This window comes from Hylaeus volcanicus, chromosome 2 (assembly GCF_026283585.1).
Source record: "Hylaeus volcanicus isolate JK05 chromosome 2, UHH_iyHylVolc1.0_haploid, whole genome shotgun sequence".
Lineage (NCBI taxonomy): Eukaryota > Metazoa > Arthropoda > Insecta > Hymenoptera > Colletidae > Hylaeus > Hylaeus volcanicus.
Window position 1 is genome coordinate 3,581,475 of NC_071977.1, and position 26,742 is coordinate 3,608,216.

The window sequence follows — 26,742 nt, forward strand, 5'->3', positions numbered from 1 at the left end:
ACGTGTCAAGAACTAGCAGTCAGTGACGAGATTCACTCAGACTGCGATTGATTGATAATAACGCTGCTAAAAATGGAAATTATTCGTTTGAAAATTGACGGACGTATTCGCTTTTACATGTAACTTTGTAAAATAGAAGTATGCTACAACAGACAACGTGTCGGTCAAGTTGAAGACGGAACGAGTCTCAGGAAATGTTGTTCTAAGATTCAACTAACCATCGATCTGAAAATGATTTAGTCTAACTCTTTACTCTAAAGAGAATGTTTCTGCATGATATTCTAAGTTTAAAAATATGATATCTTGTGATTGGATACAATCAGCTACGAACTTAAAAATTCTTTAGTTACGTTTACGTCTCAATCGTTCAAAAACATCCCTCGCGATCTATTTATACTCCTATAGTTGCATTAGAGAGACAACGACCTCTATTTTATGCAAACGAAAGACGTGAAATTACGTCAGTGACTGCGAATGTCAATTAACACGTCGCTCGACACGCGAGTTTCCCACGTCTAGGGATGACCTCGACGTTTGCTGAAACTATAATATACTAAATACCTTTTAATCGTTGGAGCAAAGTAAAATTACAAACATTCACGTTTGATCCTTGCAATCGGAGCAGATTACGCAAGCGATATTCCAAGCATAGAAATATTCCATACCTCGACGTAGTTGAGTAATCTAACTAAAACTCTTGAAGCGTGAACCCATAGGACGCGAGAGAGTATGTCGTACACCTAGCCATCGTTTCAAATCTAAATTCTGCACTTAACCCTTTGCGGACCGAGCGCTCTTCACCGTTTCGTTCTAGCAGGTCCGCGTTGAATTCGCAAGTGGTATCAGCTTATTCGCTTGTTAGCGTTTACTTTGGAAAACATTTATGACCTTAGTAACGTAACGTATATATGAATTGGTAGATATATAAAATAAAATAAAATAAAATTGTAAAATTTTTGAAGATATAGGCGGATGAAACTTGATAGGACGTGCCAGAAGCCAAAACGAAATGCGATGTCGAGTCGCACTCGACATAGGACCGCAAAGGGTTAAACTCGCAGACTAACACGATAGTCCACGACTTAAGGTCGATTCAGACCTTATACGACACGTTCCGGCAACGACACGACAAACATTAAAACACACGTTTTAATGGAACTATTCACACTTAACAGACACCGACCTGAACGTTTCGTCAACGGGAATAGCGTGATTAGTTCCATTAAAGGGTCTATTTACACATATCCGTAACGTGTCAGTTCCGTATCCGTACCGTATCAATAACGTCACGGAGCGGTGTCGGACGTGCGTGAACATGCCCGTTCAAAAACAACGGAAGAATATTTCAAATCACTGACACTGATGGAACATTACGGAACTGAACGGACACGGAACTGACACGTTACGGATACGTGTAAATAGACCTTGAAACGCGTGTTTGAATGTTTTGTCGCGTCGGTGCCGGTACGTGTCGTTGCCGGAACGTGACGGTCCGTGTCGTATAGTCTGAATCGACCTTTACCCTCTACAGCTACCTACATCTTCAAGTTCCTCGAAGCCAGAGTATCCGAAAAAATAACCGAAAGCGATCCAACCTATACCAAAAGCCAAACGTCAACCCTTCCTACAACCCTTCCTCTTTGATTCGTGCAACTCGTTCGAAATTTGAGAATGATCCAGGTTGATCCAGGTTGATCCAGGTTTGAGAAGAGCCAGGGAGTAACCTCGGTTGCAAGTTTCGGTTGAAGCTGTCGGTATCGACGGTGCGTCGCGACGTCGTCGGCGTCGGTGTCGAGCGTCGGTGGTGGTCTGCTCCCGGTGGTGGTGGCAGCCCGTCGGCAGAGGGGGAGGCAAGAGGAGGGAGAGGGATCGCGGATCGCGGTTAGGTAGGACGGCCGGCTTACGGCGGCGGCAGTGGATGAAGAGGGAGAGGATGGAGGCGGTAGGTGTCACGTGGGCGCGAGCAGGCCCCGCCTCCGCGAAGTAGCTCGAAGAGCGTCGCGTCATTCATGGCCGAGCCAAAGGCTGCGGCACTCTCCGGGTCCGTCCAGCTGCAGCGGCTCGCGAGAGGCAGCTACAGGAACACCTGTCTCCCCCGCGTGAACCGTGACCATCCGCGGCGTGGACCGCGCCGGCGACGTACACGCGCACCAGGTTAGGCAGCGCTGTCGTCGTAGCAGCAACTGGCCGTGCCTGCGCGCGATTAGCACCGCGAGGGTGTCCGGTGAGCCGTGTCCCGGGGCCGGTGGCAGGCTCCAGGAGAGGCCGCCGGGCTCGCGTAGCCCCTGGACCGTCGAACATGTGCCGACAGTGTGTCAAGTGATTCTCGACCGGGGGATTACGGCCGTCAGGTGGTCGCGAGACGTCGAGGAAGTCGTTCGGGCGTTGGATTAGTCGCCTCGTGGTATTAAACATTTGGTGACCGATTCCTGGGTAGATGTGACGTGAAAGTACACGTGTGACGACTGCCGGTTTGTTGATGTGGCGAAGAATTCGATTTCGGGGGGGCTGGAGGTAACGTGATTGGTTCATGTTCGCGGAGGGCAATAGTGGATTCTATGGTGCGCGCGTTCCGTCAGTCACCGTCATCTGGGGAATAGAGGCTCGCGGCGCCCGGGACGCACGGTGACGGCCTCCATGTAAGACCGGAAGTGTTGTTATTGTTGTTGTTGTTGTTGTTGTTGTTGTTGTCGCGTAGTGTGCCGGTTTTTCATACAGTGCTCGAGAGTATAGTGTTTCAACGAACGGACAGCATCGACGTTCGTGGTGGAGGGCTGGCTGATGCACCGCGGCGGCGGTGTCGCCGGAAGCGGTGCTGGTGGAGCCGCTGGTATCGCCGGTGGATCCGCAGGAAGCGGAGTTTTACCCGCGACGAGCCACCGCGGCCTGGAACTGGAACATCCGTCGGCTATGCCTGGTGCACCGGGTTTCCACTGGGGGGCGATGCTCGCCGGCCACCATGCTGCTGCCGCGGCGGGCATGATGCAGCCTGCCTTGTCAGCGGGGGGTGAGTACGCCCCCGCGCCGGCACATCACGGGCCCACGCACCCTGCCATGCCTATGGACCTTCACGTTCATCAGGGATTTACTTACTACAGGTTAGTGGGACGAACCTTCTCTCCCTTACAACTGTTCAAAACTTGATTCGAAGTGGGCCTGGAGAAAGACTCGTGAAATCAAATTTATATTTGGAGGATTTGGTAAATTAGTAAGTAATAATTAGAATCGTGACGAAGCAGTTATTTGAACGATTCTTCAGGTTTAAGCATAAAATGCTTAAAAGGTAGCCATACCTTTGCCTAAGCCCGTGGCGTAGCTAAGGCACAAAACAGGGTTACATGCGAGGGTATAATTGCCGCGCAATGTTTCATATCGGAGCAAACACGAATAACACTCTACCGCAAGAATTCTGATGACATCTGTCAGATTTGGCGCAAAAATAACTATCTTCGATGGTGCTGTGACCTTTTTTATAACGTAGATGTCTTACTTCCGATAGGAACAGTGCGTACGTTGTTGTCTATGCTGTTGTGTAATAAAATAGCAAAGAAAAATGCATATGTGCATCAATGCACATCAATGCTCCATCGATAGATGCTTTTGTATACATAGAATTGAGGTTTAGTGATCAGCATTTTCGAAGAAGATTTAAAGATCGAAATATTATAGCACACAAATGAGCAAGATTACTAAAAAGAAAAACGCAATTTATGAGCATGTAGGTAGAATTTTCTTGAATTCCTTCTAACTCCTTTCAGCATCTTTTTCTGATCTGATTAAGTACGTAGCTGAAACGTAGTACGCAACTTCGTTAACTTAAACATTAACATCGCGTGATAAATTACAAAGGTATATGTAGGGTATATGTAAAGGTATATCAAGGGAATCTGAGTATTGTAACGAGTGCAAAATGAGCTATAATTGGTCAATAGTATCACGTTGAAGGTTTGATTTTGAAATATACGAAGAAACTTGCTTCTAACGTAATTATATTACCCTTAAATATCCACATATGTGGCTAGGTTCTTTGATAAGTATTTACTCAAACAATCAACAATCAAATACTCTGAATTGTATCAATCTTTCGAACTTTCGGAATAGAAGAAGATAACCCTGCACGATTCATTATCTTTTGAAAGTGCTTTATTTCACCCTTTAATTCGATGTCAGATATAGATAGAGGAAACTTTCCTCCGCTATAAATTAGTCTGAATCGATTTCCATGGGTAGCGCGTGCTTCTTGTTTGTCGTATTCTATGATAGTTACATCATAACCCTTAATGAACATAAAGATGCAAAGAATATGTCTTTCAGTAAATCACTATCGAGCTGGTTCTTCCTACTCCTAAATCAGTGCTTTGCAACTACTCAGATAATTATTAGGAAATTTCGATTATATTTTAAGTACCATGGAAATGTTTATAAATGATTTCTCGTGTACTGTTTTTAAACACAGAAAACGTCTTAATTGCTGTGTGTCCAGAGAGGATTTAAAATGGTACGGCTCTACCCCGAACCTCACAAGCAAACGAAAGAAGCGTTCATTTAAGAGAAGCAAACACCGACGTTGGCCCTTTTACAGTTTAGTTCCGTTGTTTCCGTGTCAGATTAGGTGCGTGGATAAGTGCATAGGTAGGCAGTGTTGGGTTTGGGGATTTACCCTGTAAATATTTCTCTGCTAAACGAATACTCCCATGTTTACCCATTTCGAGCAAACATCTTGCTTAAATACCGGGCTGTCTCGTGGTTTCTATTAGACCAACGAGTTCATCGACGTTTCACTGAAACTTTATGGTCGGTGGATTTTCTCGATGTGGATAAATCTGTCATATTTTTATTTGCTGTCCTACCGGCGCGTTGCTCTTATCATTAACCCATTCGCTGCCAACTACGAGATGTCTCGTAGTTTAAATTTATCGCAATTACCCAAGGGATAAGTTTATAGCTTTTTGAGTTACGAGTTATTGCAAAAGAGGATCGTAAATTTTCTTTTTTAAACAACAAATTTAATACCACTTTTTATTATCAAAATAATAACATAGATTACACGTCTGCATTAAAGCTTGGCGTCCAAGGCAAAACGCTTTAAATTTCCCTGGCAGCGAATGAGTGATACGAATATACATTGGAAAATATTTTTAGTCATTCATTCTATTAATGATTGACCATCGACGGAAATTAATTTAAAGGCTAGGTCTAATGCAAATATAATTATTTTCGTTACAGGGCAGTGGAAAGTATAATTGCAGAAAGTTTTATTTTCCTAATGTTCACTTCGACTAATACGTTAATTTACGTCCCATCGGTAAAAAAAAAGGGTGAAAGATGACATTTGCAAAACAAAGATAATTCTCTCACTAAAGGAGGCCCAACTAGCAGTTATTGTCCGTATCGATAAATTGTTCGTCACCCTCGAGAATCGATTACTTCACGCACTGTCGACTAGGCCGTAAACTAACGTTTATCATAATGGACAAGTTCCGTCGAAACACGTCGTACGTGTTGATTCCACGTCCGAGGAAACCGCGCCGGCTCCGCGGCAGATGATCGCCATAAATTGCGCAGAAATATCGGTCTTTTGCAGGAATAATTAGACGGTGTTTGTTACCCGTACCACGCACGCGCAATAAATAATTCCGTTGGATCGGCAAACGTAGACGAATGAATAATTTATGAGACAGTGGACAATAATTAAATGACCGATTGCTGGTTACGCAGTTTGACGCGCGACCGTGTTCGCCCCGTGGCTGTTTTAACGAAACACAGATGCGCTCAATGTAACGTTTCGTACACTTTCGGTGTCATTATGCCAAATAATATGTCCCCTTGTTCGTCCGTAAATTATGGCGAACACGGGGCGGGCATCGCCGTCCGAAGGGTTTTCTTCGGAGAAATCGGTCGCGCCCGCGCGTATCGTAGAGAGATATCGCGAGCATGCTCGACACGTACCAGCTTTAATGTAATTTGGCACGCGGGAAGAATTTACTGTGCGCAAACAACACTCCTAACGAAAATGACAGAAACGTCGCGTTTCGATGAGAACTTTCCGCTCGTTTTCTTCAACGTTACGATATTCTCGCGCGCGTTCCATTTTCTCGATTACGGGGCCCGACTGCGGTTACCAAATGACTAAATCGTCCGAGGTGGAGCCTTACTTAGCCCGAAATCTAGTATTACCGTTATTATAACAAAGAATACAGAAAATATTCCTAATACATGAACTTATATATCCAAACACGCGTGGTTAGAAATAAATTGCTTCCCATAGAATGATTTCTTTTAGTTCAAATAAATTTCTCCCGCGTTTCTGCCATCTCGTATCTCCCCAAAGGTGAAAATCCGAGAACCGCGGCTTCGACTTTCCTCGCGTTATTAAAAAAAATCAGACTCGAGAGCCATAATTTGCCGCGCAACTCGTTTTGTGGTCAGTCGTCGACGACACGTGAGCGACGTGGAAAGATCTGTCACGGTTTATGCAACTACTTCTCGCGTTTTGAAATTTTAGGAATCGCCGGGAAATACTGGCACGGTAACTGGGTTCATTGATAACGCAACGCTGACAGCTCTCGGGGCGCGTAAACCTGTTCGGGTAGAACAAAACGCGTATCTTGTATAATATTTATAAAGTAGATTTCTTCGCGGCGCGTAACAGCGCAGGCGTGTTTAATAAATTTCAACTGGACAAGTTTATCTCGGGCCGAGCGATCCTATCGCTTCGAAATATTTATCGTGTGTCCACCGCGGCATCAAACACGGGGACTCGACTAATCACGACGTTTTTAGGATGGGAAACGATTTCATTAAATGAATAGAAATTTCTTCGACCGTTTGCACTCGGATGTCTCTTCTGAGGGGACATCGTAAGTCCATGGAAACTTTATTGTTGATTACACGGGATAAACTTATGGTGCATGTATTAAGATGTAGATGTATAACAAATATGAGTTTGTGTTACATGGGAAAAGAATGTGCGAATAGTCTACACCTTGAAAAAGAGACAACGAGCATTTGTATAAGAATGCAATTTGTAAACATAAACAGGGAAGCCTAAGATTGCAACTTAAGAGAGAGAAACTCTCAATGCGTATCTATAACCGTGTCACACATTATCACATATTGGAACAGTATAAAATTTTGATTTTTGACATATGTTCTTCAATGTCTAAAGATTCATATAAGCTCGAGTATCTTTACTCAAGTAAGCTCAAGTAAACTACATGCTTCATAAGTTACATTATGTGACTAAATGGATCCGAGTGCAAAGGGTGTTAAACTCTAGAAGAATAAATGTTTAGTGAACTTTTTTCTACTTCGATCGAATACACACAAACTAAGGCAATTTTTATTTGTAAATCAATTTTGACATACACATAATGTCCGTCTCACTTTGATGTTGTATGGTCAACTTCCCTAACGTGTCTGACTATTGCTGACTATTTCTACTTATATCGTTATTCGTAAACTTCGCGTAGTCGAATGGTGTAACAGCATCTGTCTTTCATCAATCTTATATTTTCCAATTAGTGAATACCAGTTAACCCTTGAACTTTTTTATATTTACAGTTTGTTCATAGGATCATTCATAGGATTACTTTCCAAAACAAACATCGAAAAGATGGAAGTTCGTTACAAAAATAAAATTTCAGGAAAAGGTCTTCCAAGTTTCCAATTTTTATCTCTCAAAGTAAACGTCGTACGAATAAACTGTACATATAAAAAAGTTCCGCCTTATCATTCCCAGCGAACTGATATATTTGTTTAAAATTCACATCTGTACCGAAAAGTCGACAGGGTTCTGCGTACTGCAGCGAAACTTGTCAAGTTACAGTTATTTGTGCCTCTCTGGTCTAACTGTTTCTCATTTACTCTTACTGATTTTTACGCTCCACAGCAATGTAAACATACGTATGCAAGCGAGAGCTGGTCAGTAAACGAGAAGAAATATTCTTAGCGACAAGAGTAAGAACAGTATTCTGGCATTTTGTCGTAGATCCTTTAGAAGACATTTAGGTTAGGCTATTCCAGAGGATTCTGTCTCAGGCACGCCTACCAGATGCAATGCATCTAATGGCTAAAGTACGACTGGTGATCCGAATTTTTTTCGCTACGAAGACCGTTTAAGCGTTTAGTGTGGTTTAGCCACTTGATGGCTGTTATTAAGACCGAAGAGTGAAGACTAGACACATAGGAAAATGGCTACCCGTTGGCAAGCAAGTCTAATTGTAAGGCAAGGTTCGCTGTAAAAGCCTCAGCGAAGAATCCTCTGACATATTTAAGTTGAAATGTTATGGTACTGTTGCTTTACAACTAAGAATATTACTTATTTCGTATACGAGGTTTAACCTCCACTGAGGAACAAATGAATTAAAGTAATCATTGGTTAGAAATCCATCAAATTTTGTTTTTGGTCATTGCATGCCTAAAGGGACTTGAAGTCAATTCTTAATGATTCTTAAAATAGTTCGTAATATAATACTTTTCTAATACGATAAATGGTTCTAAATTTTAGATAAATGCTGTTAGAAAAACGAAGAAAAGAATATGTTAAATATAAACAAAAAATGAGAAAAACCATCCTAAGACCATCAATTTTGAAAGTCAGAAAATGAAAATCTACTACATACTATGTACAAAAATTGTACTTCAGAGTTCTATATGAACAAAAATGCCCACCGAAAGAGTCTGGAAATATTAAACTATTTGTTCAAAAGTATAATAAAATTAGAAAAAGGAATCAGGAGGAAACTAAGACGAAAAAATGTTTCTTCCACGCTTTTAAATGGTAATTAAAGAAAAATTTCCACAAATTCTCATATAGAAATTTCATGGTCCTCCCTCGAACATACATAACCAACTCTCCTATCTAATGTTCACCCAGAAAAAACTAAAAGAGACCACGAGCACACACCCACGAATTAACTCTGTTCTTCTGGAACGTGATTGCCTTATCGATACCTAACATCGCCGTTCAACCAATATTCATAAGTCACACGAACGAAAACGGTCGGGAAAAGGCATAAATGAAAACACGACGGGCAAATAGTGCACCGCGAGTGATTAATTCGGTACTATTGAAACCAACCGAAGCTAATTCGACCGTACACGCTTCCCATTCGCCTGGGGAACGAATTTACGACACAACGCATGGGAATCCGTAAAAATCTTAATACAATTTCCTAGGAGATTAAGTCCGCGAAGTGTATAATTACACGAACTGGCCCGTACGCTTCCCTTCCAGGCCGTGCCACGGGATTACATATCGCCCGTGTACCGCATTATGGAGTGTGAATAATTACAGTACACGGTGGTACCAACGAACGCGTGTGCGCGACGATTAACAAAGAGGAACGTTCCTGCTTTTCGAAAGGCTTCCTCAAAAGCAACGCGAACGGGCAAAATCGACGCTTCGTGCCGTTTATCTCGATTAGATCTCGCGATCGACGCCATCGATCGTCGCGTCGATCGTGTCCGCTAGGTGTATCGACCTCTGGAAATTATCGAACGGTGCAACAGTAGGGGTGAATTGCCCGATGTGTACCGATCGACTGAATTGTGCACCTTCGATGAATTTAGGTGCGATACAGTAGTAAATATGTCGATGAAACACTTTTGTTAATGGAAAATAATAATTGTGCCTCTTTGATTCTCTTATTATCGCTGAATTTAGGTGTGGTATAGCGGTGAAATTGTAGATGAAACACTTTCGCAATAATTCCTCTTCCCAATCATATTCTGTGTTACTTTGATTCCCAGCTTTTATTCATGTTAATTAATATTAATACGTTCTATGATTATTCTATGATTAACATCTACTGATAAATACACAAATATGTATCGATTCTTCATTGCCAACAGATACAGATCAGTAATTAAAACAACGTTTGTGAGCACAAGCCTCATAATTCGTCGCACGCTAACACATCTCACCGTATACTTGACACAATTTTTATTTTCCATTAAACCACATTGTCCGGTGTGTCGTAAATGTGATGCATCGTTTTTTTTTTTGCGTTTAATAATCATTCAAATGCGTAAAGTACGATCGGTTAAACTTTGATCCAAGATTTGAGAAGTCCAATAAAATTCAACGGAGATCGAACGATTTGTGGCAGGTACGAATCGAAAGTGAAGGGGTTGCTATGAAAAACTTCCCTGCTATTTGTCCTTATTCACCCAGATTCTCGACGATTAATTAGCATCGGCGTGATAAGCTGACGGAGGGATCGCTCGTGACAGCGAGAACAGCAACGGACGCAAGAAGCGGCAGGCAAGAAACTTATTATAATCCGCGGCTCGTCCAGGTTATTAGCATTCCGCTATCAATTATCCGGGAGCCCCAGCGCTCAAAGTAACGACTGTGGAGCTGTTCTCCGGTCTCCTCCGTCGGCATCGCATCCTTCTTCTTTTCATCGAAGGGATAAACGCGTTCCTTAATCGCTTGAAAACATTATAGCAACGAAGTTCTTGAAATTCATTTTCCATCGATTCGTGTGGCCGTGAGACAATTAAAAACCGTTGTCTGTTGGATTCTTAACCCTTAGAAGCCTGATTTTCCAAATTAAATTTAAAGAGATATCAATGTATTTGTTATTTGAACAATTTTGACAGCTGACGTTCATTTTTTTAACCTTTTGTTCAAAAGAATATCACGCAATGGTAACATACACGCGGGCAAATGTTAAAAACAAACCAATTGCAAGTGTACAATTCGATTCGAAGGTTAATGGTTAACCGTTTATGGCTCGTGTTCGTAAAATGATTTTCAGTCATAAAATATACTCCGATCGTGTAATGTATAGTACAAGCAACGTTCTGTCGTACAGGTTCCCATAATTTTCGCGTAATCGCTTCTATTTTCCTTCTCTCTAGATCGACGGTTACATTCGAGTTAAAATGTCTCGAAAGAGTCCTGACCACATTTGCTTTTAGTATACCTTTCGCGGGAATGTTTGACGGATAGATTTAAGTGGTGCTCGAGGTATAATGTCACAGAAGTTGCCTCGCGAAAGGAAGCCCCAACCATGATCTACGAGAACGAGAGTGCACGCAGACGATGTTGACTTAGCGGTGCGTCGAGCACCACTTGTTGCCGTGTCTTACCTCGAGTACTTCTGTCAGTACACTCGAAAATCATGGTACTCTCAAGATGGCCCCGAGCCTTTATCTCTTATTGACGGATGCAATTCGCATCGTGTTTGCGTTAGACTAAACATCCCTGATAATCGCTGCTGGTCAATCCACGATCGATCTAATCGAATTTATATCGTGCCTCTTCTTTCGTTCCTCGCATCAACGATATCTTTACGCTTCTTTACTTCGCAACAGAAAGTTTTACACAAGCAGTCAATTTCAGAATTTGTTTGTCGAAAATTGGAATGCTTGGTCAGAAATTATAATAAGTACCAGCGAAGATTTGTTTGAGAGAGATATGATATTCGTTTAATAGCGTTTAAACGTTCTTTCTGGTTGGATTTTTGAAATCATTCATTCTTTTTAATTATTATAGGTGTATTATGGAACATTATTACTTGAATTATTGTCCTAGTAGTATTTGATATAACAAACAACGTTAACAGGGAGAAGTTTTAAATATTCATCCCCACGTCGCGATATTTATGTATATTCAAAACGTGTTTGTTTTAATTGAAATTGATTATATTGGAAACTTTTATTCTTTCGTTATTTTACCCAACACGGGCGAGAAATCAAATGAAAATCTCGATTTGCTTGTCGAATATATCGCATGTAAACTTCCTTTAATTTAACACGAAGATTACATTTATCTACGAGATTGCCTTTCACGTTACGAGTGCAAAATTTGGTAAGATTGTGTGAGAAAAGCTGTTCCCTGTACACCGTCGAGATCGTTAATCATCGTCTTAGCTGTGTTGGTGGAGAGATGTAAGTAGGTCAACATACGATGAGGTTCATTAGAGTTAATTGTAATATCCTAATGTAGAGACCGAGCCCTTTAAGGTGACGTGTCTAACACGGCGTCGTAATTTTTACGGACGTATAATGAACTCCTTAAAGTGAAGAAAGGTCGTCTGATACACAGAAAATGCAGAAGTCGAACCTCGAGGTAATTTTTAGAATATTTTTAGACGCTATTTAAGGAACATCGTATTCTTTTTTTAAATATTTCATTTGTAAACTGTATCCGATACAATCAATCATTCTCCAAAACAAAAAGTCGAAACGTAAAAAACGATAGTTTAATATTACAAAACCATCATGGATACGGAATGCTCCACCGTACATTCAGTCTCTATGTCCACGATATTTCGCAACTCCGTGCGTATCTTTATTTTTCAAAAACTCGCAACAAAGGTAATTTCTCTGTTTCGTACGTTTCCGAAGCTCAAGCTTGTCCGCGAAGTTACATAAATCGAGCATTTCATTGTCGTGGAAACGTGTGTAACGGCGCCAACCGACTTGACAGGTTACTTTCCACTGAAAACTCGAGCAGACCGGATTTCTTTGATCTTATCGATAATGATGTTACACAGAAGCGTGGCCGGATGTCGAAATGCCCCGCGTCGTAATAAGCAGTACATTTTTGAATAAACTCGATTAAGCAAGAGGCAAAACGGCAGCTAGACGTGCCTCGTATTCTCTTCCTGCTAAATTATTCAATTACTGTGACAACGAGTTTTCGCGGCCAACGTTCGCACGATAAGTTCAGCTTGATATCAGCTTTGTGCCTGCCTTTAATCGACGCTAATCGGGCAGAACTTTGCGACTGTAAAAATCAATTTCTTCATCGAACGAGAAGCTATATACGTCATCGACATTCTCGAACACCGATCCAGAGATGGTCAGAATTTTATTTCGATATTAGATTACGAATAAATAGCGATGTATTGTTATTTGGATGTTTATTCGGCGAAAGGGGTAAGTTTTTATTTATTCATCGTGGAATATTTAATTCTGTCGAGAAAATGGTAATTTTGATTTAACGAATAACGAGTAACTAGTTGACTACCATTTTAATTCAATAAAATTATTATTAAATTAAATTATTCGATAGAATTAAAATTGTTTATCTCGATGAGAATATTATCATTTTTACTGGAAACTTTATTACAACAAGATATGGTGTAAAAACATTGAAATGCATCGATCGATGTGTGAAAGTGTTTTATATGTGTTCGTCTCAGCTTCGAAACATAGTTTGGGAAGATTAAACTATCGTTTTGATCAAACTTTTGAAAGAATAAACTTCGACTCTTAAGACACTTAAGTATCTCGAAATAATACAGATTGAATGGAATTTGCTATTCTTTTATTCCTCGATCTTATCGTTTGAATACCTCTGGAAGAAAAGCAGAGCGTAATGAGAGTTTAATTGACTTGCTCGAATTACTGTCTGTCAGCGCACATGCTGATTCCAGCGGCTAAGCTCAGATTCAATTAAAGCGTGAAAGTCCGGTAATGATACGGCGCAGGCACGATTTTTATTAACTTCCATGGCACGTGAGATAGAAATTTGTTAATCATTTGTTTTATTTCTAAGTCGCTCGATCTTTTTACTGCTAAATGAATCAATGATACAAATATTTATCAATTATTATCCTAATAAATTTCGCGATTAAGTAAAGAAGTAAAATATTTTAAATAATTGTTCGTGAAAATAAAAGAATTTATATACCTAGTGCCTTCTTTAACTTGAGTAAATTTAAAACGTGTTAATTGACATAAAAAAAGTTTCCAGTTTCCTTATTACGATCGACAATGGTTAACACTTTGAGTAATAATTCGTCTTCGGTAAAAATATTAACACGTTCTGTCTTAGTCTTGACTATTAATTATTTTCGTTGCTTGAGCTCGCGATCTAGAAAGGACCGAACGCGTCAAATATATCACTCGCACGCGATCATAAATTTAATAAGCGCGTTGTTGGCTCATCTTTTTAATCCTCGCGTCGTGATTCAGTGAAATCGGATCGCGACGGCTTTCACGAAATTTGTTGAAAACTCCGAGAACCGGTTACACACGTGCCAACGGTAGCGAAGTGATAAATACGAAAGGCTTAATCAGCATTATAAATGACGAGAGTGGGCGCCGTAACGTTGGATCCGTTGTGCTAGGAGATATTTGCAAAATCATCGCTTCGTTTGAATGATTCGGTAATATCTGCTAATTAATCTCTCAATATCTTAGTTACGTCAACAAACACGTTAACAGGTTGTGTATGGAATATTTATGCCCAGTCGACCGGCTGCGTTTAAACCTGTTTATTTTAGAAAAAGATCATAATTCAATCTTAGCTTTTGACACGAACTGGAATCAATATTTGTGTTAACATGACATAACATGACTCCCTACATACAATTATTGAGAGTGACACGTGTATCTTGTCAAACGCAATTTGTTTAGTTTAGAAAATAGAGTACGTTTGATGGAATTTTAATGAAATTGAATTATTTTAGATCGAAGTGCGTAATTAATTTTCAACAAAAATAAATACGACGTAACGTGTTCATTGTAGGTGGTTAGGATATATGATGAACTCTTTTGACAACGATAAAAACTCTCCTGAAGTAGACTCGTAAATATACCGGACTGCTTACAGGTTTTATATAATAATATTATAGACGAATATTATTTTCATGCTGTTCAACGTTCATTGCATAATAGAGAATTTCGTCATAAATCTTAGCGAAGTTACTGCCTACTCGAATAAATTACCACGTTCTTTGCGGTGTTATGTAGTTATTTATGCAAGTGGTGTGTCGCGCGTAGAAATTAAGATAAGTAATATAAATCATAATCCCAGCGTCGATCGCGACTATAATGTCAGTCGTTCAGTGCTCGAGTGTCAATATGAATTACAGATCTTTGATGTATACGTACTATCATCTGCCAGTCTCTCTGGAGATTGACAGACAGACCAGTCGCGCTAACACTCGATGTCTTTGCGATGTGTCCGTCATTAAATCATAACGTATCATGGCGCAGGACGGCAAGACGCAGTTAATTAATTCAGATCTGTCGAGTTAACGAAATGACTAGGTTGGAGTGATTAGCGAACGTTTTTAATACATCATTAAATCGACGATTTAGCACCATTGTTGACAGTCGAGTATTAATAAATATGAATTACGACGTGTTGACTGCTGGGGAACGTGATCATTTCGATACTCTTTTTATAGTTGAACTTCTGAGATAAACATTTAATTAGATATTAGAAGGCAAGAAGGCAGTTTGAATTCGAATTTTTCGACGGAGTTTTATGGGAATAGCAAAGAAGATTTAATCGAGATTTAGGTAACGTGGAAATTTAAGAAACAAGAGCAAGGAATGTAAATGTACCAGACATAGGACCAGAAGAAGGTCCAGAGTCAAATTAATTGAACGACTACTAAAATATCGAAACAGTAATAGAGTAAACAAGAGCAAAGCAACCCCCAGCAATGACTCAACAACGCCCTTAAAACATGAATAAATTTCAAAATCGTAATAAGACCCCATCGAAGAGACAAGATTAACAAGATGCTTCTAAAAATGAATACGGACTGCAAAAGAGTTATTTTCCCGTTCCAAAAAGATTCCCGAAAACGTGTTCGCGACCTCGATTGATCTCGAGGACCGACGGTGTCGAGTCAACGCACCGATAGCGCTGGATCGAGCGCGGGGGCCGAATTTGATCGCGAGTCGTGCGTCCAGTTGAAACTGGTGCACGATTATCAGTCGTACGACGACACGCGTATCCACGAACGCACACATACGCGGGGGACACGGTCGCACAGGCATTGAGAGCATTATTGAATGATGGCTCGTCCAACTGCTAATGGGGCCGGACGCTCGCGCGACCGACGAGAGAAAGAGTGAACGACAAAAGGGGCGAAAGAGAGAGAACGGGAGAGATCCAGCGTGGAAAAAAGGGCTCGTAAGAAACAGCGATGCCTGCCGTTGTTGCTGTTGCACCGATGCAACCGATGGATGCATTCTTCCGCCGTTCCCCGAACCGTTCGATGCCAGGAGAAACGAAGAACCGAGAGAAGATCTCGGCCTGAACCTGGCCCGACTCTTCTCTCCTCTCTTTCCCGCCACCGGGAATCGAACGATAGTCGCGAGACTCCGCAGGCGTAGCCAGGTTGGCTGCTGACCGACCGATAAATAAAATAACTCGGTTGCGTTTTTATCCCCCGGATGCTGGCCCCGTCTCCGCCACCCTCTCGCTCTGTCCCTGGCGCACCTACACGCATCTCGATTTAACCCCTTTGGAGGAAGGTGGATGGTTTTGGAGACGAGCAAAATTCTTATCTGGATAGAAGCTTCGAAGAACGAGTGAAATACGAACGACGATCATTGTGTCGATAGTGTTGATGTTATCGTGAGCTTTGGCCACTCTGTGCCGAGCTCTTGGAATTTTAGAATTTAATTTAGAATTTAATGGAGAAGATTATTTTGTTTTTATGCGTAATTGTAATGAAGGGGTTGTTGAAGTGCCATGGTTAGAGTGATTGATAGTTGTTGCAGGGAAAGGATACATGCGCCGTTCAGTGCTTGAATAAAATTCTGCTCGCGCCTGTCTCGGAGCGTATGATACGCGTTTTCCTTCTGGCCGAGGGAAACCCTTTTTCCTACGCGGTGTTTCCTTTATAGCGCTCTCGTTACATTCTCGACGGTTTTTTTTCCTTACGTTACCCGGGTGTGTTTATTTCCAATGGTCGTTTTTCGCGATCCTCGGTTTCTTTGGATCCGTTTATCGGTAGAGTTGTTATTCCTACGATGGGTGTACGAAAGGGATGGATAATGGATTTTATTGGACGCTGTTTTGCCTCGTTAGGGCCGCGTTTGTAGACCTCGGTGAGTAGACCTGCTGTAACAAGCCACCTTTGCAATTTCCGGTTACACAAAACAGCAGTGTCTTTGTGTTTGCAAATGCGATTGCCGGTGTATCCTACCATTCTTGCAGCGTCGCTTTTTGTCATTGGCTCGTTTTAGTTTTCTAAACGTTCCTCGCCTTGTTTAATGATCAATGAATAACTGGAGCCCAAATGCCTTTGCGCAAAATCCATTCGTGAATTATTACAGCAAAGGAACGTTCGCTTTGTAGTAATATAAAGAATGGAGCATTTAAAACAAGACCACTTGTATCGGTTTATTTTGTATAGATGGAAAATAATTGTAAAGGTAGAATTGGTAAGGTAGATTGTTTGCGAGAGGTTTTTCGGGTAGTTTCAGGTGGAGGTTGCAAAGGGTAAATAAAAAATATTATATTCCAAAAAATTTGCGATCATGAACCGTCTAGGTGATCTGTTTTAATGTCCCGCCCTTCAAATCGTTAATCTAACTTCGATCATAAATATAAGCGTGAATATAGCGATACTCGTTCGATAACATTTATGACACGAATGTTATTAACAATAATTAATAACCCTTTGTACTCGAGGCATTTTTCTATAGAATCAAATCCAGTCCATTTTTATAATAAATTTCTGTGAAATCAAAAACTCTACTACGAAGAAAAATCGTATCTACGAACGTTCGTGACTCGATGTATTATTATTTCGATTAATAATTAGTTGTATTCTGACGTAAGCGAATTTGAAATTGTACGTTCACAAAATCACTTTTAAATTACGTATGTCGCCCTAGAGGCTCCAACCCAAGCGCAAAGGCTTAATAATATTCGTATGCAATTGTAAGCATGTCTAATACAAACATTGGACTCTCAACTAAATTAATCCTTAATCCAAACCGTTATATCACGATGTCTCTAAATTATTCCATCATTCTGACGTCCTTGAAAAAAATGTTTTTCCACAGTTTTCCAAATGTTTTGGCCTACTGTTAGCTATTCCGGAAGTTGCATACAAGCGGTATTTCCGAAAGTGGGAAGATCGTTGGAAGAAGGTTTACAGCTTCGAAAGGGGAGTACTATCAAGTGGGCATCATCGGCATCGAATAGATTTATCTTTTTCTTCTGTTGCAGCATAAGGTCGGATACTTTAGGAGATGGGCAAAACCCTAGGCTTCGAATAAATTTGCCGATGTGTTTGTCTCGTTTCCTTCTTTGGAAAATGTTGAAAAGTGGAAACGAGACAACCGTATTGGCAAACTTCAGATTTATCCGAAGCCTGGGCTTTTGCCTCATCGCTGCTTTCCGGACAGAGCTCGTACGTTATTCGAAATTTGTATGTAGATAAGAGCTCGGGCCCCGTGTTCGGGTCCCTATCCCTCGATAGGGCTGGACGGGCATCGTGTACAGCCCGGTAGTTGGAAGCGCGAACTTTTTTCTCAGCTATCGGCCAGTGGATCGCGCTGCGATCCTGGACTGCAATCAGAATTGATTATAGCCTGCCGAAACTGCGCCGCGGCTGGGCGCGTTCATATTATACAACTCGCCCGCGGCTCTGCCGCGTCTCTCGCTCGCTCTGCAGTACGCCTCTTCCGATTCGCTCGCTCGCTCTTACGCGGGGTACCCTCGAGTCTCCGTCGAGTCGAGATCATTCGGGCCCCCTCGATATATGCACGCTGTCCCGTGCCCGACGTCACTGACCCACTCGTGCCGAGCCACACGAGGGATCCTTCGTCCTTTGTCGGAACGCTGTCCGCTTTCCTTTCGCTTCCTTTTTCCTGAATTTCGCCTGTGCACCCCCCCGTCACCCTTCCCTTCTTGAAAAACGCCCACCCTCGGGCCCCGTGCACCGCGGGGTAGCGACCTAACGACACGGGAGTAGCGCAACGACCAACGACGCCCAGGTAGCGACGGTGGTTTCACGGCCGATCGCGTAATGGACACCGGAAAATAAACGAACCTTCGCGTCGGGTCATTTGCAAGCGTGTCGGTAGTTTTCTAATCGAACGGTAAGCGTTATTTAAGAATCTGTTTAACCCTTTTAGTGCCAATCAGAAGAATCGTACTCGATAATACCGAAGTTGAAGAAGTCAACCAAGTTGATGTTCTGCAATCGTTCAATGGATCTTTGTATCGCGAGTGTGAACATTTTTATGGGAGAAGAACGGGCACTTTTGGCGAGGACATTCATTCTTTTCCCAAGTATTACAGTGTATCGTAGCTCTGTATCGTAGAAGATGGATCGCAGTTCGAACGTCTGATGTAACTTGATTTATTTTGTGAGAAATCATTTTTCATTAAAGTTACGTTTCACGAAATTTTCGAGTTCAGTCGTTTCAAGGTCGTACCTCCAGGTCATGACCTCCGAAACATGCCATTTAAAAAAGTCAGGGTGACCTTTACGCTCTCGCGTAAAAAGCATTTTTTCGGATTTAAAAATATCCAAAGCTCGTCAAGAATCGATAAACCTTTGTCAAAAATATTTTTTAATTACACCATCACAAATACCTAAAAAAATGGTGGTATAACTCGATAGGTCAACCCTGTGTATTCTATCTTGCACGAAATTCTAACGCTATCTTGAACGTAATGCGCATAACCCGTTCTTGAAGAGTTAACGAATGATGCCCCAGTAACCGAAAGCACGCTGCCATACATGCACGAATGACGTGGCAACGAACGTGTTAAATGGGAATCATGTCATTTCTTACTCTCGGTGTTCCTAAACGCATCGAAACGAATCGAGTAACAACAAAACGCTACGTTGTTCGTAATTACACGAATTTACGCGAACGATTAAATCCGCCCTTCGGATCGCCGGCCGCGTTTAAATTGCCGTTTCCCTCAGTTTTTGGAGCACGGGATCCAATCAGAGAAATATCCGAGAATCTTTACCGCGGTACGGAGGCCAGTAATATTCTGCGGCATCGGAAACGTTAATTAATGGGTCGTACGTCAGCGAAACCGAAGGGTGTGTGCCGCAGAAGTGATTTAATATCCGCTTTAATTAGTTTGAAAAACGCCCATTGAGAAAAAGAGAGCTCCACGTCTTGCGCGCCACTTTGCTGCGTTTTGTTTCGATGCGCTTGGTATCAAGGCCGTGCGCGGTTTAGAGTTCAGCGTTCAGACAGGTGTTTCAGGAATCTCGATGAAAAATTTTGTACCGAGAGCATCGAAGGAGTTCGCACTCGAAAGTTTTACTCCCTGCATCCCTGTATTTTTTAGCAAAAGACGTTCGCGGAGGTTTTAGAATATTATTTAAATAATTGTCTAAATCTTTACAAATAATTTAAATTCAGGTGAAATTTTGAAATTGTACTCTTGGTACCGTAATTTAACTTTTGTTGCGTTATTCCATGAAAAGGAAGGAACTCTGAATCGTCCTGGGACTTTTCAGCGTTTTAATGATCTTTGGATTGAATCAAAATTACTACAAGTATGGCCTGTATCCTCGACGTGGGATGCGATTAACCAGCAACTTCCTCTGGTCATTAAAGGACATAAATCACTCAAGAACATTTCCCTATATTTTTTTTATAGATACATGCTTACTAAACACCACGTCATTAGGGGCATACGTGCGTTTCTAACGAGTGCAAAGTAATTCTGTATAATTTATTATTCAATTATCGCGACATATTAGGGCCTCCATATTTCAACAGTTTTATCGACTTTCTCGATTAATATTCGTTTTTTCTAGTTTACTGACGAGGAATATATTCGTATCAAAAATCATTTTATATTATTCTAATACGTGATAATGCGTGAAACAGTCACAGATATGCATCGATAGTTTCTATCTTTTAAGTTGCAATCTTAAGCTTTCCTGTTTATCTCTACAAATGCTCTTCGTCGCGTTTTTAAGACGTAGACTATTCACAAATTCTTTTTCCTTCGAGGAGTCATACACTTTTACAAATTTTACGCTCCCCTAAGTTTATCCTATGTAATCACTAATCAAATTTGCCTGGACTTACGATACACGACCAGTACGACACCCATGTTCATATTCGCTATTGACACTATCATGACGCTATATTCTATCGATAACGAACGAAATCTTAAAGCTCCTTTCGAAAAAACCCTTCATAAAAATCACGCTATAACATCGTATATCTAATCAGACAGTCCCAATATCAGAATGCAATGATTTCCGAAATGATATACTCTCGAAAAATCGTCAACCGAAGTCAAGAATTCGTCCAAACTCTCGCAAACAAGCCACTATACCAGTAACTATTACGAAGCAATCCGTAAACCGAATCCTAGAAACGAAAGTTTGTATTCTATCGTGGCGTGCCTCTCATCCCTGAAACTTCTGTCAAAGGTCTCGAGAAACTGGATTGTTTCGGTCCCAGCGAGTCGCGGCTACCGGTATTCCACGGTTGGTTATACGTAACGCGTGCAAGAAAGCAGACACGTAACTGAATAGAGTTTTTTTAACGGCCACTAAAGTCTCAGGAAATTCCAGCAGTGTCGTGTGGCGATCATTCGCGGGACAGCCCGATATTTCTCATAAATCTAGAAACTGTATCGGCGAAGTCAAGGTCCGAGAGCGGGAATGCGATTGCTCGCGAGCGTTTCGCAAACGAACGGTGTACCAACTTTGAGGAACAAAGCGCCATATTTGTCGTTGTTTGCTGGGGAGCGGTAAAAGTGGCTCCCGCGTGCTCGGGAGTAATGCGTATTTTAACGGCGGGATAAAATTGCAGTTATCTTCGCAATTATTGAATGTTACAGCGATTCGAGGTTTATTGGTCCACAACGTTGCGACATTTCCTTTTACAACTGTTTCTTTAGCGGCGGTTCGACGCTCCGGTCGATTGTGTCGACTGAAACGTTTTCTGTGGCTTGATCTCGCATTTTCTAGAATTCATTTCAGTCGAAGAATCTAATTGTTTTGAAATTGAATATTTTCTTTGCAAACGTCACCTTCGGATAATGTTTTTAGGTACAGTCGAAATATAAGAATCTGAATTGCAACTTGATTATGCCCACAAGTTCTAAGATCAGTCTTTCCATGCTTCTTTGAATAAAAAACGACAACCGACAGCATCATGTCCCAACAGCATTCAAATTATAATTTTTCCCCTCCTTACTGTTATATTCTATTCGTACAAACCGAGAAGATTATGCAGCACAGTGTCACGTACAATATTCTCTGACGATCATTTGTACTACTTATCAGTTTGTTTCTTTCTTTAGAGTCGATATCCTGACTTTAACACCTGGTACTTATCAGTCAGGCTTCCTAATCAAATATCATACCATTACAATCGTTTCGTGACAGCAGTTGTCAGATCTGTTCACTCGCATTAAATGTCATCGAGTGATGTGTGCCAACTACGAGTAACGATACTTATCGAACCGTGAAATGTTACTGTTTTTTTTTTTTTATCAAACTTTCGCGTTGTCTATCACGGTGTTCCAACCGCGATACCTTTTTTTCTCGTCGCATTACGTCATCCTTATTTACAGCTTATGTAACTATCGATAGAAAATCGAACACCAATATCTCGGGTGCGTAGCTGGTTGTTAGTAGAAAGTTTTATCCATTTACGTGATATGGAAATAGTTTCGAGGATCACGATGTGTGGGTGCGTTGTCGGTACGTGTAAACACAAGTTATCGATGGCACGTAGATTACAATTTCTCTACCGTAATTTATGTCGATCTGCGGACTAATGTCCCGTCGACCGTGAGGAATTTACGATTGATTCGATCCGATTTTAATTTTAACGACTACAGAAGTTTGTAAACATCGTATTAGACATATCTCCACATTTCAGACAGGAACGCTTTCGTTACATATTTTTGTCCCGTGCAGCGAGAAAAAAAGAGAACTGTGCAGGGCAATGTTTTCTAAGGGGTTTCCAAAGGGGTTGCGACCCCGAATGGGGAAAAGAGGCACGTTAAAGTGGAGTCGGAGTAAAATCTTTAATGTAGAGGCACGTGAATAACTTGGGCATTCCTTTTTTATTAACGCATTCATCTACGAAGCTTAGTAATTGCAGTATATTTTTTTGATAACATTTTTAACCCTTTGCGGTCGAATTTCCGAAGAACGAGCAGTGATACATAATGTACAGAGATTGTGGAGGATAAACAAGATTTATTAATTCTTGTTGGGAGAACTGAAGGAAAGTCACCCTTGCTAGGGATCTTTCGTTCTGAAAACGCTGCCTTTCATGCAGCATCTTTATTAGTATTAGCAGGACATTCATGTCGACAAACACTGTAATAGAACGTATCGTAAGTAGCCCGGAACTTTTAATAGCCTGGTAAAGAAAAAGTAGATTTTTAGGATAAATGTTCTATTCTTCTACGCGCAAAATTGGCACTGTATACGACATTGATCCTAATTTTAAAATCAGTAAAAATATTTCGGTAATATCTGGGTTAAGAAGTCCGTTTTGTTCCAATTTATAGAATCGCCTTTCGAAAATAAAATTTGGTCCGATTCGGACCAAGCGCAGGAGTCTCGCTTCTCGTCGAGTCGAAAATCCCGCGAAGGGTCCTTCTAATACTTACACCCTGTTGAAAGTTAATAGGAAGCAACGAAGAAAGTGCGCAAGTGGCCTGCGGGTGTTGTCGACGAGCTGGCTGCTCCTGGGGGAAACAGAGAGTAAAAAAAATGTTTCTACAACCCCTCGACAGCTCTGACTCCCTAAAGTCTTCGAAGCGTAACTTAGCATACTTTATTTGATTTTTTTGTATTGGATAATAGTCTCAGGTAATAGGGTGCCTGCGAGAACGTTGGGGTGGGGGTCGGCGAATTTTCACGCCCCCACTACTTGCATTAACAAATTTACATTTTTTAAATGGAAGGGTCGTGCTCTCGGGGTGATAACTTGCGGCCCATTTGTTCTTGGGAGAAATGAAACCTCTGGGCGACATTACGTCCTAATAAAGAATCGGAGACGTTTTAGACTTCGACTGCGCTTTGGTAAATCTTTCGATTTTTGTTCTTAGGAATAAGCAGTGGCGAGAGGAAACGTTTCCATTTTTTTTTTATGGAATGGGGTGACCGTTGGTGGTCTGGGAAATAATCGCAACATGGTTGCTTTGATGGAGTCTGTTCGATGTCACGAGTAGATCGAATGAATAATCTTATTTCGTAAGAATTTCTTGCTGTGTTATTCTCTGGTTAGTTTGGATAACGTTTGTTTGTTTTTTACACTGATCATCATTGCATCTGTTGGTCTAGTTTTGTTCGTTACAAATCACGAGTCTTGCGCATATATTTTTTCTACATTACGTATGCACGTCGTTATGTAATTCTAATTGCAAAGGCAGGGTTTATAGTATAATATATATAGTAATAAATAAAGTACCACAGTGCCCGAATATTGATACGAGTCACTGTATGCAGCGTATAAATAAAAAGTATTTGAAGTTTCAGACTCCATACGCGATGTACTTCGAGAGCGTGTACCATGGATCAACAAACGAGATCTCGTTTCGTCGTGTTCTCTTCATAATTTGTCCGGTGTACCTTATCTCGCTTCTTAATGTTCGCGCATTTACCCTGCTATCGTATTAACCTTTTCGTTTAAGTACATATTAGGCTATGCCATGCGACCATTAGCATTACATGAAACCGCGGCGATAAAGTCTCTCTAGGTATTCTATGCGATCGTCCCGATACGTTCGAGCGGACGATCGACGTCCAGTTACGGACCAAACATGATCTCATTACCTAACGATTGACGGACGGCAGCGAGTCGAAGTGAATCGGTCTGAAAATGTTTCGGAGCGCGTCGAAATGTTACGTCGTGCGCTGTGCGCTCTGTGCAATTATTCGCCAAGTATGCGCGCGGCAATAATTGGGTAGTCGCAAAGAAGTCGAGGATTTCGGTGTACCGTGAGTTTAGTTTCATTTTGATTTATATCGAAGCGGTATCGAAGTACCATGAGAATATTCCAAATAAACTAGACCTCTCCTCGTTTTCTGATTCAACGAAAAGGTATGCTTGCAGTCAACTTCAATCTTATCTTAAGGACATTTGTCCTTGGATTTCTTGTCGAGGTTTAGAGTCCTAGGAAGATATATGAGGATGTACACGAATGGAAAAATATATAATTTGCATGAACATCCGCAGTCTAACAGTTAGTATCACGATCCAAATAAACTAGAACTATCTTCTCTAATTCATCGAGCAGGTATGCTTGAAGTCGTTCAACGTCCAATCTTGTGTTGCAAGAACGATTATTCGTATTTCTTTGTTTTCTTTAGCTTGAGAGAATAACTAGAAGACATTGTAATTAATTGCTAACCAATAAATGTATATATGAATTTACAAGTGCAAGTGATGCCTTTTAACAAATTTACACACAATTATTCTTGGATTTCTTAGAACTGCTGAAGCTAAAGTACAAAGTAAAAATTCGATTATATCTTATAAATTTGTCATTTAATTTTTAAGATTCGAACAACACCGATCGGAACGAAACGAGAATTAAAACATCGACTATTGGAAGAATGGAAGTGTATTGCACTTAATTGCTTAGAAAAAATTACTTCAAAGAAAAGGGCTATCCGACAAAATATTAATACGTTAATTGATCGACACAGACGCACAACGCATTTCTTACGTACACCATCGAAATTCGGTAAGTGTCCGAATATTAATGCGACGCAGGAATACGAGTTACTGTATGTATTCGACGAGCAAAGAGGAAAAAAAGAAGAGAGAGAAGGAAGAAGGCGATCGTCGAAGGGCCAGAATAGCGAGCAAAGGGCACCGTGGGGCGGGTATCAATCTAATAGTAATGAGCAGTGATGCCGAGCGGAAGACTTTGAAATATACATTATGCGGAGATTATGTTTATGCATGCGGGAAAGGCGGTGAGAGCATTTTTCTTTTGATATGCCTTTCGCGCCTTCCGCGAGGAGCATCCTCCGTGCCGCGGGATGAGATTTGAATAAAAGTATCTGCGCCCTGAGTCGCTCTGCCGGGGAGCAATTCGCCAGCTGCTTTTTACAACTGCGTGCTCTCATTAAATATGTATAGATTCGCGCCCCGAGCATGTTCCCCCAATTCGGCTCCTCTCTTATACACCTCTTCGATAATAGAACCGCGCGAACGATTACGAAAAACATATGTTTTTAAAGATTGCACGCCGCGGGACAAATATATCGTTCCTCCTATCATTTTTTTCGGAATCAGGCAAATTCCGTTGGGTCATTTTTTACTGTAATACGTTAAGCCTGGAAAAAGAGTCCCCGCGGAAATTTAAGTATAATTTATCCGTTTGTTTGTTCTTTTGTTACATCGCATGAATTTAGAATATTCATATTCTATCGTATCGCATCAGTTTTTCTACATTCAGTTTAGAGGAATACGTTGATTCGAATTCTTGTAATCTAGATTTTGTTCGCGTTACAAAGAATGCGTACGTAACAACCCAATATTTAACGTTCGAGTGAAACAATACGCGACCGAATCTGTAGCATCGTTACATAAGCAAATCCTGCAGAAAATTCTTAGCGAATTTTACACTGTTTGTTTACGCTGGGGTATCCTAATCGATCACATTATGCAATGCAGGAGTTAGGTGTATAATTACTGATCGTTCGATTGCTATCGGCGATAACGTTCTGTATGGACAGAGAAAATTTTAACTGACACCATTAAGAGGTTATATAACAACCAGATCTGTCACAAGCTGTAATAACGTAACATGAATGAATAATTTAGATAAAGTGGCTAATGGATAATTTATGGTAATGTCTTGATTAAGATTAATTGATAAAAATGTGCATGAACAAATATATGACTTTATTATGTAAAAAGTTCACTGCACACTGCTAATCACCGACTTGATTTATGTGTTTTTCCTCACGCTACAATTTAAGTTTTTTAGAAAAAGATATCTACTGTAATGTGCTAACGTATTAAAAACTCGAAATGTTAAAAAATCGATCAAGG

At 41.0% G+C, this 26,742-nt stretch overlaps 1 protein-coding gene and 1 long non-coding RNA gene across 7 annotated transcripts in view; one reads left to right on the forward strand and one right to left on the reverse strand.

Moving 5' to 3' along the window:
- LOC128884817 (uncharacterized) overlaps nt 1-26,742 on the reverse strand; it is a 107,896-nt gene that overhangs the window by 60,980 nt on the left and 20,174 nt on the right. The gene's annotated exons all lie outside the window — the stretch shown is intronic.
- The window catches only part of LOC128884810 (protein trachealess), a 172,374-nt gene continuing 147,141 nt past the window's right edge, over nt 1,510-26,742 (forward strand). The window contains exon 1 of the mRNA XM_054138450.1: nt 1,510-3,098. Coding sequence (XP_053994425.1) covers nt 2,782-3,098 — 317 coding nt within the window. The 5' untranslated portion in view covers nt 1,510-2,781. The remainder of the gene's footprint in view (nt 3,099-26,742) is intronic.